The sequence below is a fragment of the Salvelinus alpinus genome, chromosome 16 (genome assembly GCF_045679555.1).
Source record: "Salvelinus alpinus chromosome 16, SLU_Salpinus.1, whole genome shotgun sequence".
Taxonomy (NCBI): Eukaryota; Metazoa; Chordata; class Actinopteri; order Salmoniformes; family Salmonidae; genus Salvelinus; species Salvelinus alpinus.
Genome location: NC_092101.1, coordinates 4113364 through 4127185, shown reverse-complemented (window position 1 = coordinate 4127185; position 13822 = coordinate 4113364). Strand labels below are relative to the sequence as shown.

Sequence of the window (13822 nt, the reverse complement as noted above, 5' to 3'; positions counted from 1 at the left end):
AAATCTGACGAGTTATCTACAAACAGGAGCGCAAAACTTGATAACATGCATGCAGTTTTGTTGAATGTTACTCAAAGTAACACTGTTCAACTACAAACGCTGCAGACCAAAGACGATCAGTTAATGAACACAATGACTAAGTTGGATGACAGGTCAGCAGAACTCATTGAAGTCGCTGACCAACTGAATAATGAGAGAACTCAGGTGTTGAAGATGGAAATATTGATTTCTAAACAAGCGGAGGAAATCTCATCACTGAATCTCTCGCTCCGTACTCAAGACCTCTATCTGTAAAACCATGACAAATAAGTTTGAGACCCGAAAGGAGCAATTGCGACACTCACGTGTCCAAAATCAATACTCTAAGTGCTCAAGTGGACTCTGCGATTCAGCAGAATACCACCCTTAGGTACAATCTGGTGGAATTCCAGAACGGTCACGCGCTACAGCGTGACTACCCAAACAAGCAACCGGAGCCCGGCACACAAAGTTTAAGATGATAGGTTTCAGACTTTGCCTCCCTCACCAGTCCCTCAGTCTTCTCCTCTTGGCCATTCGGCACTGAGTAATATGGCGCCTTTTCGCCAACAAAGCCAAAGCTTGGCTTCGCCTCTTGGCCCTTCGGCCCCAATTTCACCACACACTTTTAGTTTTACAGCTCACATATGTTGGGGACATATAGTAGATGCTAAGAGAGCACATTTTGTTAAGTTAGAGCCTTATTTTTTAAATTGATTAACTTGTTTTTTCCCCTCTTCAATCTACACACAATAGACCCCATAATGGGTTTTTCGAAATTGTTGCTAATTTATTACAAATAAAACACTGAAATATTACAATTACATTAAGTATTCAGACCCTTAAATCAGTACTTTGTTGAAGCACCTTTGGCAGCGATTACAGCATCGAATCTTCTTTGGTATGACGCCACAAGCTTGGCACACCTGTATTTGGGGAGTTTCCCATTATTTTCTGCAGATCCTCTCAAGCTCTGTTAGGTTGGATGGGGAGCGTTGCTGCACAGCTATTTTCAGGTCTCTCCAGAGATGTTAGATCGGGTTAAAGTTTGGGCTCTGTCTGGGCCACTCAAGGACATTTGGAGACGTGTCCCAAAGCCACTCCTGCGTTGTCTTGGCTGTGTGCTTACGGTCGTTGCCTAGTTGAAAGGTGAACCTTTGCCCCAGTCTGAGGTCCTTAGCGCTCTGGAGCAGGTTTTCATCAAATATCTCTCTGTACTTTGCTCCGTTCATCTTTGCCTTGATCCTGACTAGAAAAACATCCCTACAGCATGATACTGCCACCAACATGCTTCACTGTAGTGATGGTGCCAGGTTTCCAATTAGATTCTGTCTGGCCACTCTACCATAAAGGCCTGATTGGTGGGGTGCTGCAGAGATGGTTGTCCTTCTGGAAGGTTCTCACATCTCTACAGAGAAACTCTACAGCTCTGTCATCTCCCTGACCAAGGCGCTTCTCCCCCAATTGCTCAGTTTGGCCGGACGGCCAGCTCTAGGAAGAGTCTTGGTGGTTCCAAACTTATTTCATTTAAGTATGATGGAGGCCACTGTGTTCTTGGGGACCGTCAATGCTGCTGACATTTTTTGGTACCTTTTCCCAGATCTGTGCCTCGACACAATCCTCTCTCGAAGCACTACGGACAATTCCTTTGACCTCATGGCTTGGTTTGTGCTCTGACATGCACTGTCAACTGTGGGACCTTATATAGACAGGTGTGTGACTTTCCAAATCATGTCCAATAAATTTAATTTACCACAGTTGGACTCCAATCAAGTTGTAGAAACCTCTCAAGGATGATCAAGAAACAGGATGCACTTGAGCTCAATTTTGAGTGTCATAGCAAAGGGTCTGAGTACTTTTTTATGTACACATTTGCAAAAAATTCTAAACCTGTTTTCGCTTTGTCATTATGGGTTATTGTGTGTAGATTGCTGATTCACTTATTTTATTTAATACATTTTAGAATAAGGCTGTAACGTAACAAAATGTGAAAAAATTCAAGGGGTCTGAATACTTTCAGAAGGCACTATATATGTAACAGTCCAAGCCCTCTGCGAGATTTGAAAACAGCAGGAGTATCCATGGTGACACAAAAGTCAATAGAACTGGATGAGCTAGCCACAATTGGCTTTCTGATTGGATTCAACCTTTATTTAACTAGGCAAGTCCATTAAGAACAAATTCTTATTTATAATGACGCCTACATGTAAAGCCCCTCCGGTCATGCCCTCCCCTAACCAGGACGTCGCTGGGCCAATTGTGCGCCGCCCTGTGGGACTCCCGATCACAGCCGGTTGTGATACAGCCCGGGATCAAACATGGGTCTGTAGTGACGCCTCTAGCACTGAGATGCAGTGCCTTAGAACACTGCGCCACTCGGGAGTCAAACTAATAGTAGAATAAACGATTAGTAGATTCAGGTAAATGTGCACAAGATTACTGTTGACAATACCTGTATGCTTATGAGCACATGTAGAAATATGATAGCTTGATATACGACTATTTATAGCATATTTGGAGCTAACAACAGTGGGTTCCTTATGGGAACTAACAGAGCTATCAATGGAAATTAAATTAAAAGCCACAGAGTTACTATTTATAATACCCCTATCAACATGGGAAGCTGTGACAGAATGATATATTTAATGGGAGTAAATACCTTTGAGGAGCTTGATTTGATCAGTCAACGCTTCAATGTAGACACAGAACAGGGGACAAAGGCATAGGCAGGTACCTCCGGCCTACGCAGGTACCTCTGGATCTGATCTCGAAACAAAACCATGCAGGGATGAAGGCGCTAGAACCCCTGGATCCAGGGCGGCGAAGCTGTTTGAAATCTGTATCCGGTCCGGGCTTCCCACCACCAAGGAGGCCACTATTGCCAAAGGCCGCCGCTGTTGACTTCCACGACGAGAGATGTGCCTCCATGGCTGGTTGGTAAGGTCAAGAATAGGAACATCCACTAAGTCATCCAGAAGCATCCTACCCACTAACTCCATTCTCCAGGGAAGGGGGAGACCCCTTCGCGGTGGGATCCCTGCAGAGCACCGGTAAGTCGGCTGTGGAGAGACGACATGGTGGCAATACTCCCACCAGGCCAGAGCATTGTCCAGCTTCTGGAGTAGAAGAGACAGAGAAAGTAGGCGGACGTGGATTCCCCAGTAGCTTGTGTAAGTTCGCTACTAGTTTTCTAAGAGTAGCCACTTCGCCCCTGTAGTCCTCTGCAAGCAAACAGTTGCTACATTGAAAGTCCAGACTGAACACATTGTCCCAGAATAGAGCAAAATAAACACAGCTCCTGCAGCATTGAAAACATTCGTTAGCGACCTCCATTTGAAACTACGGTGGTTCGTCCTTTAAAAGTTGCAGTGTACTGCAGCATAGCTTGTGTGGTGCCGCAGAATAATATGGCACGTTATTTAAGTGCCAACCACTGGTACCATTAATGCTAGTTAGTGCTAGTTTGACCAGCAGAGGGCATCTTTGAGAAGTATTTGATAGCCTTTAATAGTGGCTGTACTAGATCATTAAAAACCTTTTTTTGTAAGAGCATAGTATATGGGATTGATTTTAAGAAATGTTGCTTAATGAATTTGATTAATATTATGGTGTTTCTATTCCAAGAAATAGGGTTTCGTAAATAATTCCCGTGTTTTGCGGGCATGTGGGGGATTGGGGTTCTATTCCCCGACAGGGAGAAATGAGTAGACTGTCCTTGTAAATAAGAATTTGTTCTTAACTGATTCCATATGTGTTATTTCATAGTTGTGATGTATTCACCATTATTCTACAATGTAGAAAATAGTATCACTGGAATGAGTAGGTGTGTCCAAACATTTGAGGCCATCAAGACGTTTTGGCTAGAGAAATTGACAATAGTACAATGCAACAAATACATTGATCTTCTCAGCAAGGTTTTAGCCGTGGTCGTGGAGCAGGGTGGAAGTGCAACTGAAATGTAGTTTAAATAACCATCTGCATTTTGAATGTGTATTTTCAAATTATTTCATTAACGAAAGCATAAAGATGTTGATGAAGAAATACTGTTTTGAGTTAGAAATGTAACACTTTAGAGTACTTAAGCATCGAATACATTGCAGATAGGGGGATGTTCACACCTACAGTATAAAGAGTCTACTGTCCTGCTAATTGAGCTACACTTGTAAACCTGTTTTCAAAATGCCACCAGCAGTCCATCACCACTGTAAATAAAAACAAAGTATCTTGTTTACATCTTGTTTACATTCTTTATTGTAATCACAATGCCACAAATAAATTGTATCTACCTTTCCAATTACTTTTAGAGTTTGGGATTCGTTTGATTAATATTAGGGTGCTTATATTCCAAGAAAAATGTAAAACCCTCTGGGTTTCCGTTAGGATGTAACTAAAATGATGGCACTGTACAACGTGACGGTCGGGCGTAGGCTAAACAGTACTGAGCTATTTAGCTAAGAATATGTCTCCTGTGCGGCTTATCCCGTGCCTCCTACCCTCGTGCCTTAAACCTTGCGCACTTTCAGTGGATACAGCTGGAGAACTGCAAGGCAATCCCATTGTGCGCCACTCAGGAGCCAAGACCAATATGGCCAAAATATATTGTCCTGCTAAAAACAGGGTTAGTAATATATATGTGAGAATATCCAAAGGGGCTTTCATATAATTCTAAATTAATAATAATAATAATCGCTTTGCTTAAAAAATAACAATATTTTGGACATTTTGTTTTCAAATAACGTAAAAAGAACGAGAAAAAGGCCATTCTTGAACATGGGGTGAGACATTGTTACTAATTTGTAAATAAAGCCAGTTTGTTATTTCGAATGAATTTCTGTTTTTAGAGGGAGAGAAACCCAAAACCAACAGTCATCTCATGGGTCTTCCAGTCAAGGCCAGCACGGGTATTGAACCAGCATCTGTAGCAACACTGCTATGCTGCTATGCAGTGTCTTAAACCGTTGCGCCACCCAGGCGCTGTACAAGGTGGCCGGTCGGGAGTGGCCTACAGTACTATAGTAAGAGCAAAATAATCCCCAAAAAATAAAAAACCTTAGTGTAACAACAGTTTTAGTAAGTAATCCTGAAGTCGTGCAGAATTATCAGTTTCTATTTAGGTTTCTGTCGCCCATTAATTGTTAGTTAGAGACACAGTAGGACCCAAAAGCATAATCAGTGCTCGAACTCCCCCATGTGCTGGTCTGGAGCAATGAAGTGGCATCGCAGGGTACCGTACTAAACCACAAATTACCTCTAAGTACCGCAGCATAATCACAAAACTTTTAGTGGAGCAACCACTGTACAAACTAGCTGGTCTTCTGTCAAAAATATAAACAAATCATATAAAAACAGCCAAAATCGGATATGTAAATAAGAAAAATAATACATAGGACTTATATAGCACTTTTCAAGGACCCAAAGTCACTTTACAATTGTAGGAATGAAAAGGAAAACAAAACATCAGACTAAACAAAAACATGAATAAAGAGCAGAAAAGTTGACAAAAACAGAGACTTAACGAAAAACAGACAAAGCACTATCAAATCAAAGTTAATGAATAAACACTCAACACTGTTACTAAACAGGTACCATGAAGAAGCGACAGTCAAGCACGAAGCCAGCAGATACTCTCGCCTGGAAATGGCATCACTATGAATATATTTATGAAATATATGTGACATATTGTACATGGACATATTTAAGTAATACATGTATTTAGATCTATTTATTTAAAATACGAGTACATACTGAATGCATTTGAAACATATGTCAATATATTAGGCTTCGGTATGGGTTGTATTAGTTATTTTATACAGTCTTTCTTGCTCATCTTTATGAAGGGATGCAATAATTCCGGACCCCACTCAATTATTTAAAAAAATGCAGTGTGATGCAGTGCACACCACCCATGATATGTTAAAAAGTCAGATACCTTTAACGACTAGATGAAGATGCTTTGGCTTCGGATTGCGCTCGCTCTGAACAGAGCAGGTATACAAGCCGTCGTCAGTCACGTCCACTTTCTGTATCTGCAGGCTGTACTCCCCCCCACTCGATACGATAGACACACGGGGGTCCACGGACCACTTGTCATTCCCTGCGAAGATGATGCTGGAACGGTTCAACCAAGCTCCTTTAGAGATTCCATCCGAAGTGCACCTAGAAGTAGAAAAAAAAGAGAACAGTCAGATTTCAAGGAGTCACTAAGGCTGGATGTCACTGATGACATGGCTAATCAATGACTGACCCACAAGAGCCTGTTACACATAACAGTAGACTCGTCCAAGGCCTTTTTGTGCTGTATATCGAACTCCTATGCTCGTCGTCATGCCAATGCACAAACAGATCTGGGACCAGGTTAAACATTCAGTAGTGTACACATAAAGTAAGAGCCTGTGCAAGACCCTGTACATCCACGAGGACACTATGATAGAGACCAATGGTCACCAGCTGGCACAGCCACAAAGTCATATAATCTTATTTTAAACCTGCTAACTCTAATGCCTATCCCTAACCTTAAATTAAACCAAAAAGGACATCTTTGTTTTCATACATTTGAACGATAAAGCCAATTTTGACTTTGCTGCTGGACTATCTAGCGGAAATCGCTCAGTTCTGCCTCCAGGGAAAGATTCATGACAATAAACGTCAACCTTTCACAGGGGCCACTGTTTTGAAGCCAATGCGCTGACAGTTTTGTACTACTTCACATTGTTTCAAAGGATTTTTGGAAGATACAGTACCAGTCAAAAGTTTGGACACACCTACTCATTCCAGGGTTTTTATTTATTTTTTACTATTTTCTACATTGTAGAATAATAGTGAAGACACCAACACTATGAAATAACACATAAGGAATAACGTAGTAACCAAAAAAGTGTGAAATATATTTTAGATTGGAGATTCTTCAAAGTAGCCACCCTTTGCCTTGATGACAGCTTTTCACACTTTTGGCATTCTCTCAACCAGCTTCATGAGGTAGTCACCTGGAATGCATTTCAATTAACACATGTGGGCAGGTAGGGGTGGTCTACAGAAGATAGCCCTATTTGGTAAAAGACCAAGTCAATATCATGGCAAGAACAGCTCAAATAAGCACAGAGAAATTACAACCCATCATTGCTGGCAAACATGATGGTCAGTCAATCTGGAAAATTGCAAAAAGTTTTAAAGTTTCTTCAAAAGCAGTTTCAAAAACCATCAAGCGTTATGATGAAACTGGCTCTCATGATGACCGCCACAGGAAAGGAAGACCCAGAGTTACCTCTGTTGCAGAGGTTAAGTTCATTAGAGTTAACTACACCTCAGATTGCAGACCAAATAAATGCTTCACAGAGTTCAAGTAATATACACATCTCAACATCAACTGTTCAGAGGAGACTGCATGAGTCAGGCCTTCATGGTCAAATTGCTACAAAGAAACCACTACTAAATGACACCAATAATAAGAAGAGACTTGCTTGGGCCAAGAAACATGAGCAATGGACATTAGACTGGTGGAAATCTGTCCTTTATATTTTATATTGGTCACATGTTTCATGAGATGAAATTAAAAGATCCCCCAAAAAATGCATATGCACAAATAGCTTATTTCTCTAAAATGTTGTGCACAAATTTGTTTTCATCTCTGTTAGTGAGCATTTCTCATTTGCCAAGATAATCCATCCACCTGACAGATGGGGCATATAAAGAAGCTGATTAAACAGCATGATCATTACACAGGTGCACATTGTGCTGGGGACAATAAAAGGCCACTAAAATGTGCAGTTTTGTCACACAACACAATGCCACAGATGTCTCATATTTTGAGGGAGCGTGCAATTGGCATGCTGAGTGCAGGAATATCCACCAAAGCTGTTGCCAGATAATTGAATGTTCATTTCTCTATCATAAGCCACCTCCAACATCGTTTTAGAGAATTTGGCAGTACGTCCAACCGGCATCACAACCGTAGACTATGTGTATGGCGTCGTGTTGGCAAGCTGTTTTAATTTTTTTATTTTAATTGATCATTTTTTGTTCGTTTTTTCCCCCTGTATTTTTATTTGCCATTTTTCATGATTATACAGATAACAGACAGAACAGTTAGAGGGCCGAACACACACGGCTCCCATATCAAATCAAACCCACCCCAGCCCCCCCATGCTCTACCCATGCTCTAACATAGCCCCACCCCAAAACCAGACTTAAAGCAGGCATGATATACAATAAGTCATATAATCAAATAGTAAAAAAAATACAAAGATGTTATAAAACAAAAAGTTAAAAAAGGGGGAAAAATAATGACACAAGTTCTAATTTGGGTTGGTGTATGGAGTTGTGAAATTAGCTGGGTCCATGTCTTCTACAAAGGTTAGGAAAGGTCGGCAGATATTTTAAAATGTAAATGCAGATCCCCTAACGGAGTAGTGTATTTTCTCTAGCTTGTTGCATATATTCGTTTATCCAATAGTTAAAAGTAGGAGGAAACCGATCCTTCCACTTAAATAGTATAAGACGTCTAGCTAGAAGAGTAGTAAATGCCAGCATGTTGCCCATAGAACTGTTTAGAAGGGCCTCCTGTGGTGCTACTCCGAATAATGCAATAAAGGCAGAAGGTTCTATAGGTCTCTCCAGTATCTTAGAAAACATCTAGAAATCTGTCAATTTTGGGCATGTCCAAAACATGTAAATAAACATGTAATAAAGTAGCAAGAGCCTGCTTATATCGGTCACAAGTGGGATCTATTTCTGGTCTAATCTTGGATAAAGTTGCCTTTGACCAATGCAGCCGATGAACTATTTTAAATTGACTTACAGCATGTCTTAGACATAGATGAAGAAGGTATTATCTGAAGCATACTCTGCCAAGTTGTTCACCTAAATCCTCTTCCCTTTGGTTCTTCTCATATTTCAAGTATATACATTGAAATAAGGGTTCCCTTTAAAAATATAATCTAGAAGGTAGGTGGGTGTGATGGGAAGTGACTAGAGTATGAAGATACAAAACTACGCAATTGCAGGTTCCTAAAGAAATGGGATCTAGGAATATTGAACTATTGTACTAACTGCTAAAAGATGTAAAATCCATATCAATGTACAAGTCGTTCAGTGAGGAGATCCCTTTTCCAGACCAGATATAAAACACCCGGTCTGATAATGATGGAGAGAATGTATGGTTCTTTAATAATTTGAAAATTCACTGAGACCAAACGATCGCCTGAACTGTGCAGATTTTTTGAGAATGTTTCACAGTAGTGTTTCTAGTGTATTTGGAAACAGGCTCAGCTAATGCAATTTTTGCACAGACTATGGCAGCTAAAGAGGTGGGGCCTCAAAATGAGATCTCCGAGGTCAACCATTTCGGGCCTGTAACATCAGGGATTTCTGTCATCCAATATAGGATGATTCTTAATACTGAAGTGCAAGACCACCCTGAGGATGAGATCTCTGCAATACGCTCTTACGTATCCAAGGGTTTTTCTTCTTTCAAATAAAAGCAGATATCAGTTTATCTATGGAGATAAAAAAAAAGATTTAGTAGGAAAGATAGGAATACATTGAAATAAGTAGAAAAACTTAGGTTATACATTCATTTTAACAGTGTTCAATCTTTGGCCCAAAGAAAGAGAAGGTAAATCCCACCGTTCAAGATCATGTTTCAGAATGAGTATCAAGGGAGGGAAAATGGCTTTATAGAGATCTTTGAAATCGTGTGTGACCCAAATTCCCAAATATTTCAATTTCTGTCTAGTCACTCTGAAGGGCGAATGACTAAAATAAGTTTGCATGGCTGAAGGATTAATAAGCATCAATTCACTTTTTGTAGATTAACCTTATACCCGGATATTTTACCAAATGTCTTTAGTAGAACCTGGATCCCAGTTAAAGGGTCGGACACATATAAAAGCATGTCTAAGCCCCTTCTTCAAATACCTTTGATAGAGGTGTTATTACGTATTGCTATGTCTCAATTGCAATGGCAAACAGCTGAGGGGATAGAGAACAACCTTCTCTTGTCCCACGTTGAAGTTGGAAATAAGATGAAAGGTTATTGTTTGTGCACACTGCAGCCATAGAGGAGGAGTAAAGAACTTTGATCCAGGACATAAAATTGGGACTGAATCCAAATTGTTTGAGAGTATAAAATATATAATCCCACATCTCTCGATCAAACGCCTTCTCAGCATCAAGTGATAACAATATCTCTGGAGTGTCAGATGAAGAGGGATTATAAAGTATATTATAAAGACATCTGATGTTAAAAAAAGAATGATGATTTTTAATGAAACCAGTTTGTAGAGATAATGAGGGAGCGGCAGCCAATATTCTTAGAAAGTATCTTTACATCGCAATTCAGTAAAGAAATTGGCATATATGAACAGCACAAGTTTTTTTTCCTTTTTCAGAATAAGTTAAATGAACTCAGCAAAAAAAGAAAAGTCCTCTCATTGTGAACTGCGTTTATTTTCAATGAACATAACACGATTCAACAACTGAGACATAAACTGAACAAGTTCCACAGACGTGACTAACATAAATTGAATAATGTGTCCCTGAACAAAAAGGGGGGGTTCAAAATCAAAAGTAGCAGTCAGTATCTGGTGTGGCCACCAGCTGCAGTAAGTACCGCAGTGCATCCCCTCCTCATGGACTGCACCAGAACTGCCAGTTATTGCTGTTATTGCAAGTTCCCGGACATTTCTGGGGGGAATGGCCCTAGCCATCACCCTCCGATCCAACAGGTCCCAGACATGCTCAATGGGATTGAGATCCAGGCTCTTCGCTGGCCATGGCAGAACACTGACATTCCTGTCTTGCAGTAAATCACGCACAGAACGAGCAGTATGGCTGGTGGAATTTTCATGATGGAGGGTCATGTCAGGATGAGCCCGCAGGAATGGTACCACATGAGAGAGGAGGATGTCTTCCCTGTAACGCACATCATTGAGATTGCCTGCAATGACAACAAGCTCAGTCCGTTGATGCTGTGACACACCGCCCCAGACCATGACGGACCCTCCACCTCCAAATCAATCCCGCTGCAGAATACAGGCCTCGGGGTAACGCTCATTCCTTCGACGATAAATGTGAATCCGACCATCACCCGCTGGTGAGACAAAACCGCGACTCGTCAGGGAAGAGCACTTTTTGCCAGTCCTGTCTGGTCCAGCGACGGTGGGTTTGTGCTCATAGGCAACGTTGTTTCCGGTGATGTCTGGTGAGGACCTGCTTTACAACAGGCCTACAAGCCCTCAGTCCAGCCTCTCTCAGCCTATTGCGGACAGTATGAGCACTGATGTAGGGATTGTGCGTTCCTGGTGTAACTCGGGCAGTTGTTGTTGCCATCCTGTACCTGTCCCGCAGGTGTGATGTTCAGATGTACCAATCCTGTGCAGGTGTTGTTACACGTGGTCTGCCACTGCGAGGATGATCAGCTGTCCATCCTGTCTCCCTGTAGCGCTGTCTTAGGCATCTCACAGTACCGACATTGCAATTTATTGCCCTGGCCAAATCTGCAGTCCTTATGCCTCCTTGCAGCATGCCTAAGGCACATTCAGGCAGATGAGCAGGGACCCTGGGAATCTTTATTTTAGTGTTTTCATAATCAGTAGAAAGGCCTCTATAGTGTCCTAAGTTTTTATAACTGTAACCTTAATTGCCTACTGTCTGTAAGCTGTTAGTGTCTTAATGACCGTTCCACAGGTGCATGTTCATTAATTGTTTATGGTTCATTGAACAAGCATGGGAAACAGTGTTTAAACCCTTTACAATGAAGATCTGTCTAGTTATTTGGATTTTTACGAATTATCTTTGAAAGAGGGTCCTAAAAAAGGGACATTTCTTTTTTTAGCTGAGTTTACATGTTTGTCTAATTGTTAAGGGTAAAGAGTTTGAGGAGAATGATTTCTCAAATAGGGAAAGCAAGAGAGGAGAGAGTTGATCTGAGAATTTTTTATAGAATTCGCTCGGAAATCTGTCAGTTCCAGCGGATTTACCACACTGCATAGATTTAATTGCCAACACATTCGCTTCTACAGAGAACTGTTCTTCTAATTCAGCAGCTATCTCAGGTTTAACTGTAGGATAGCTAAGTTCTCAAAGAAGGTGTCGAGTAAGGAAGCACTACCAGCGGATTCCGAAGTGTATAATTGTGAGTAAAAGTTATGAAAGCATGAATTGACCTCTAAATACATTTATTTCTCAGCTCGTCAGTTATCTCAGTTATGGCTTGATTTGCGGTTCTCTGATGCAGCTGGTGTGTTAGCATTTTCCCTGATTTCACTCCATGTTCATCATTTTTGTATCAAGATTTACTAATTTGATTTTCAGCTTGTCGCGTTGAAAGATCAAACTCTGTCTGAAGTGTCAAATGTTGTTTTCCTAAATCTACGGATGAAGAGTGTGAATATGCCATATCCAAATCCAAGATTGTATTTGTTTCCTTAATCTTGCGCTGTATGAAAAAATGTGCCGCCTTAGATTAGACTTCATTGATTCCCATACTGTTGTAGGAGACATTCCATGAGTTTGATTAAGCTCGAAAAAATTCTCAATTTTAAATGATATAAAAGCAACAAATGTTTCTTCTGATGCAGTGGCGGATTTAGGTATGGGCGACATGGGCAGCCGCCCAGGGCGGCATCTTGCCAGGGGCGGCACCAGCACAATTTTTGGGGGGAACAGTGACATTTGCACGATTGGTTTTCTATCGCTTATGTCACGTCAATGATATCACGTCACCGTGTGGGACTGTGGGTCAATTAACCTTGTCGGAGTGGGCGCCCTGATTCTAGTTTGTGAGCTAGGCAGGCTACTGCCTGCGAAGGTCTCCCACTCAGAAGTCCGAGATGAGGATGGGGGCATGGGTAGGTTGACCTCAGGTCTCCCTACTGGAAACCCGAGATAGGGGAGTGGGGGAATCTATCAAATAGTGCACCTCTAACTTTGTACAGTACTAATGCAATTAGTAAAATCAGTCACACTATGAAATGATACCAAATAAAGCACAATTCATTCATAATACTGTGAATATATAGTTTCACAGACATATTGTTGCATTTTTTTCTGGTTCGTTAAGAATAATATAAAACCAGTTTGCACACCACCAATTGCCTTAGTCTTGACTCTTGGTTGACAGTGTTGGGGGATGGGTAATGTATTGATGCTCGAGTGCCAAGTCATCACACATGGATAAGAAAAGGGCTAAGCCATCAGGTGCCCAGTTTAGGAAAAAGAGGAAAGAAGAAGAGGAGAAATGCACCAAAGATAAAGGTATGCACCAATGTCATCTCTTTATGAGTATAATAGTATGCATGTAATGAAATAGGCTAGTATAACACTAGTGTTTGTTAGCCTATGTTGCTTGCATTGCTATTACACATATGGCGACAATATTCCCTTTTCTGTCCAACTAGCTTACATAACATTGGATATCATTTCACACAGTTTCATCATGATAATGTGTGTAGCCTGCAGCAAAACGATTACAACCTAACTTGCACATTATTGATTTGGTTAACTTTCATTGAGGTGACATAAAGGTTTTCTGTGATTGTATTGACTAGGTCCGGAGCTCAGTAAGGGGACTTTCAAATGCTGTAGGCTAACTTAAAGGACGTCTATATTAGGCTGATATTTTGTATCTTTTGTGATATATTGAGTCTTTTGGGTGTCTTATGCCTAGAATTAGCTAAGGAGGTTGTATGGTTCACTTGGTTGACATGGCATGTATATTTAATTGTGCAACAAATGTATTTAGGGTGTCAGACTCATATACTGTATTTCAATGCAAATTCAGAGCCATCTACCTCCTCAGCCACACAGG

The 13822-nt window shown here is 41.0% G+C and overlaps 1 protein-coding gene across 3 annotated transcripts in view; it reads right to left on the bottom strand.

Moving 5' to 3' along the window:
• The window catches only part of negr1 (neuronal growth regulator 1), a 394158-nt gene that overhangs the window by 267182 nt on the left and 113154 nt on the right, over nt 1-13822 (bottom strand). For all 3 annotated transcript variants that reach the window (XM_071344522.1, XM_071344523.1, XM_071344524.1), the window contains exon 2: nt 5948-6174. In XM_071344522.1, the coding sequence (XP_071200623.1) occupies nt 5948-6174 (227 nt within the window). The remainder of the gene's footprint in view (nt 1-5947; nt 6175-13822) is intronic.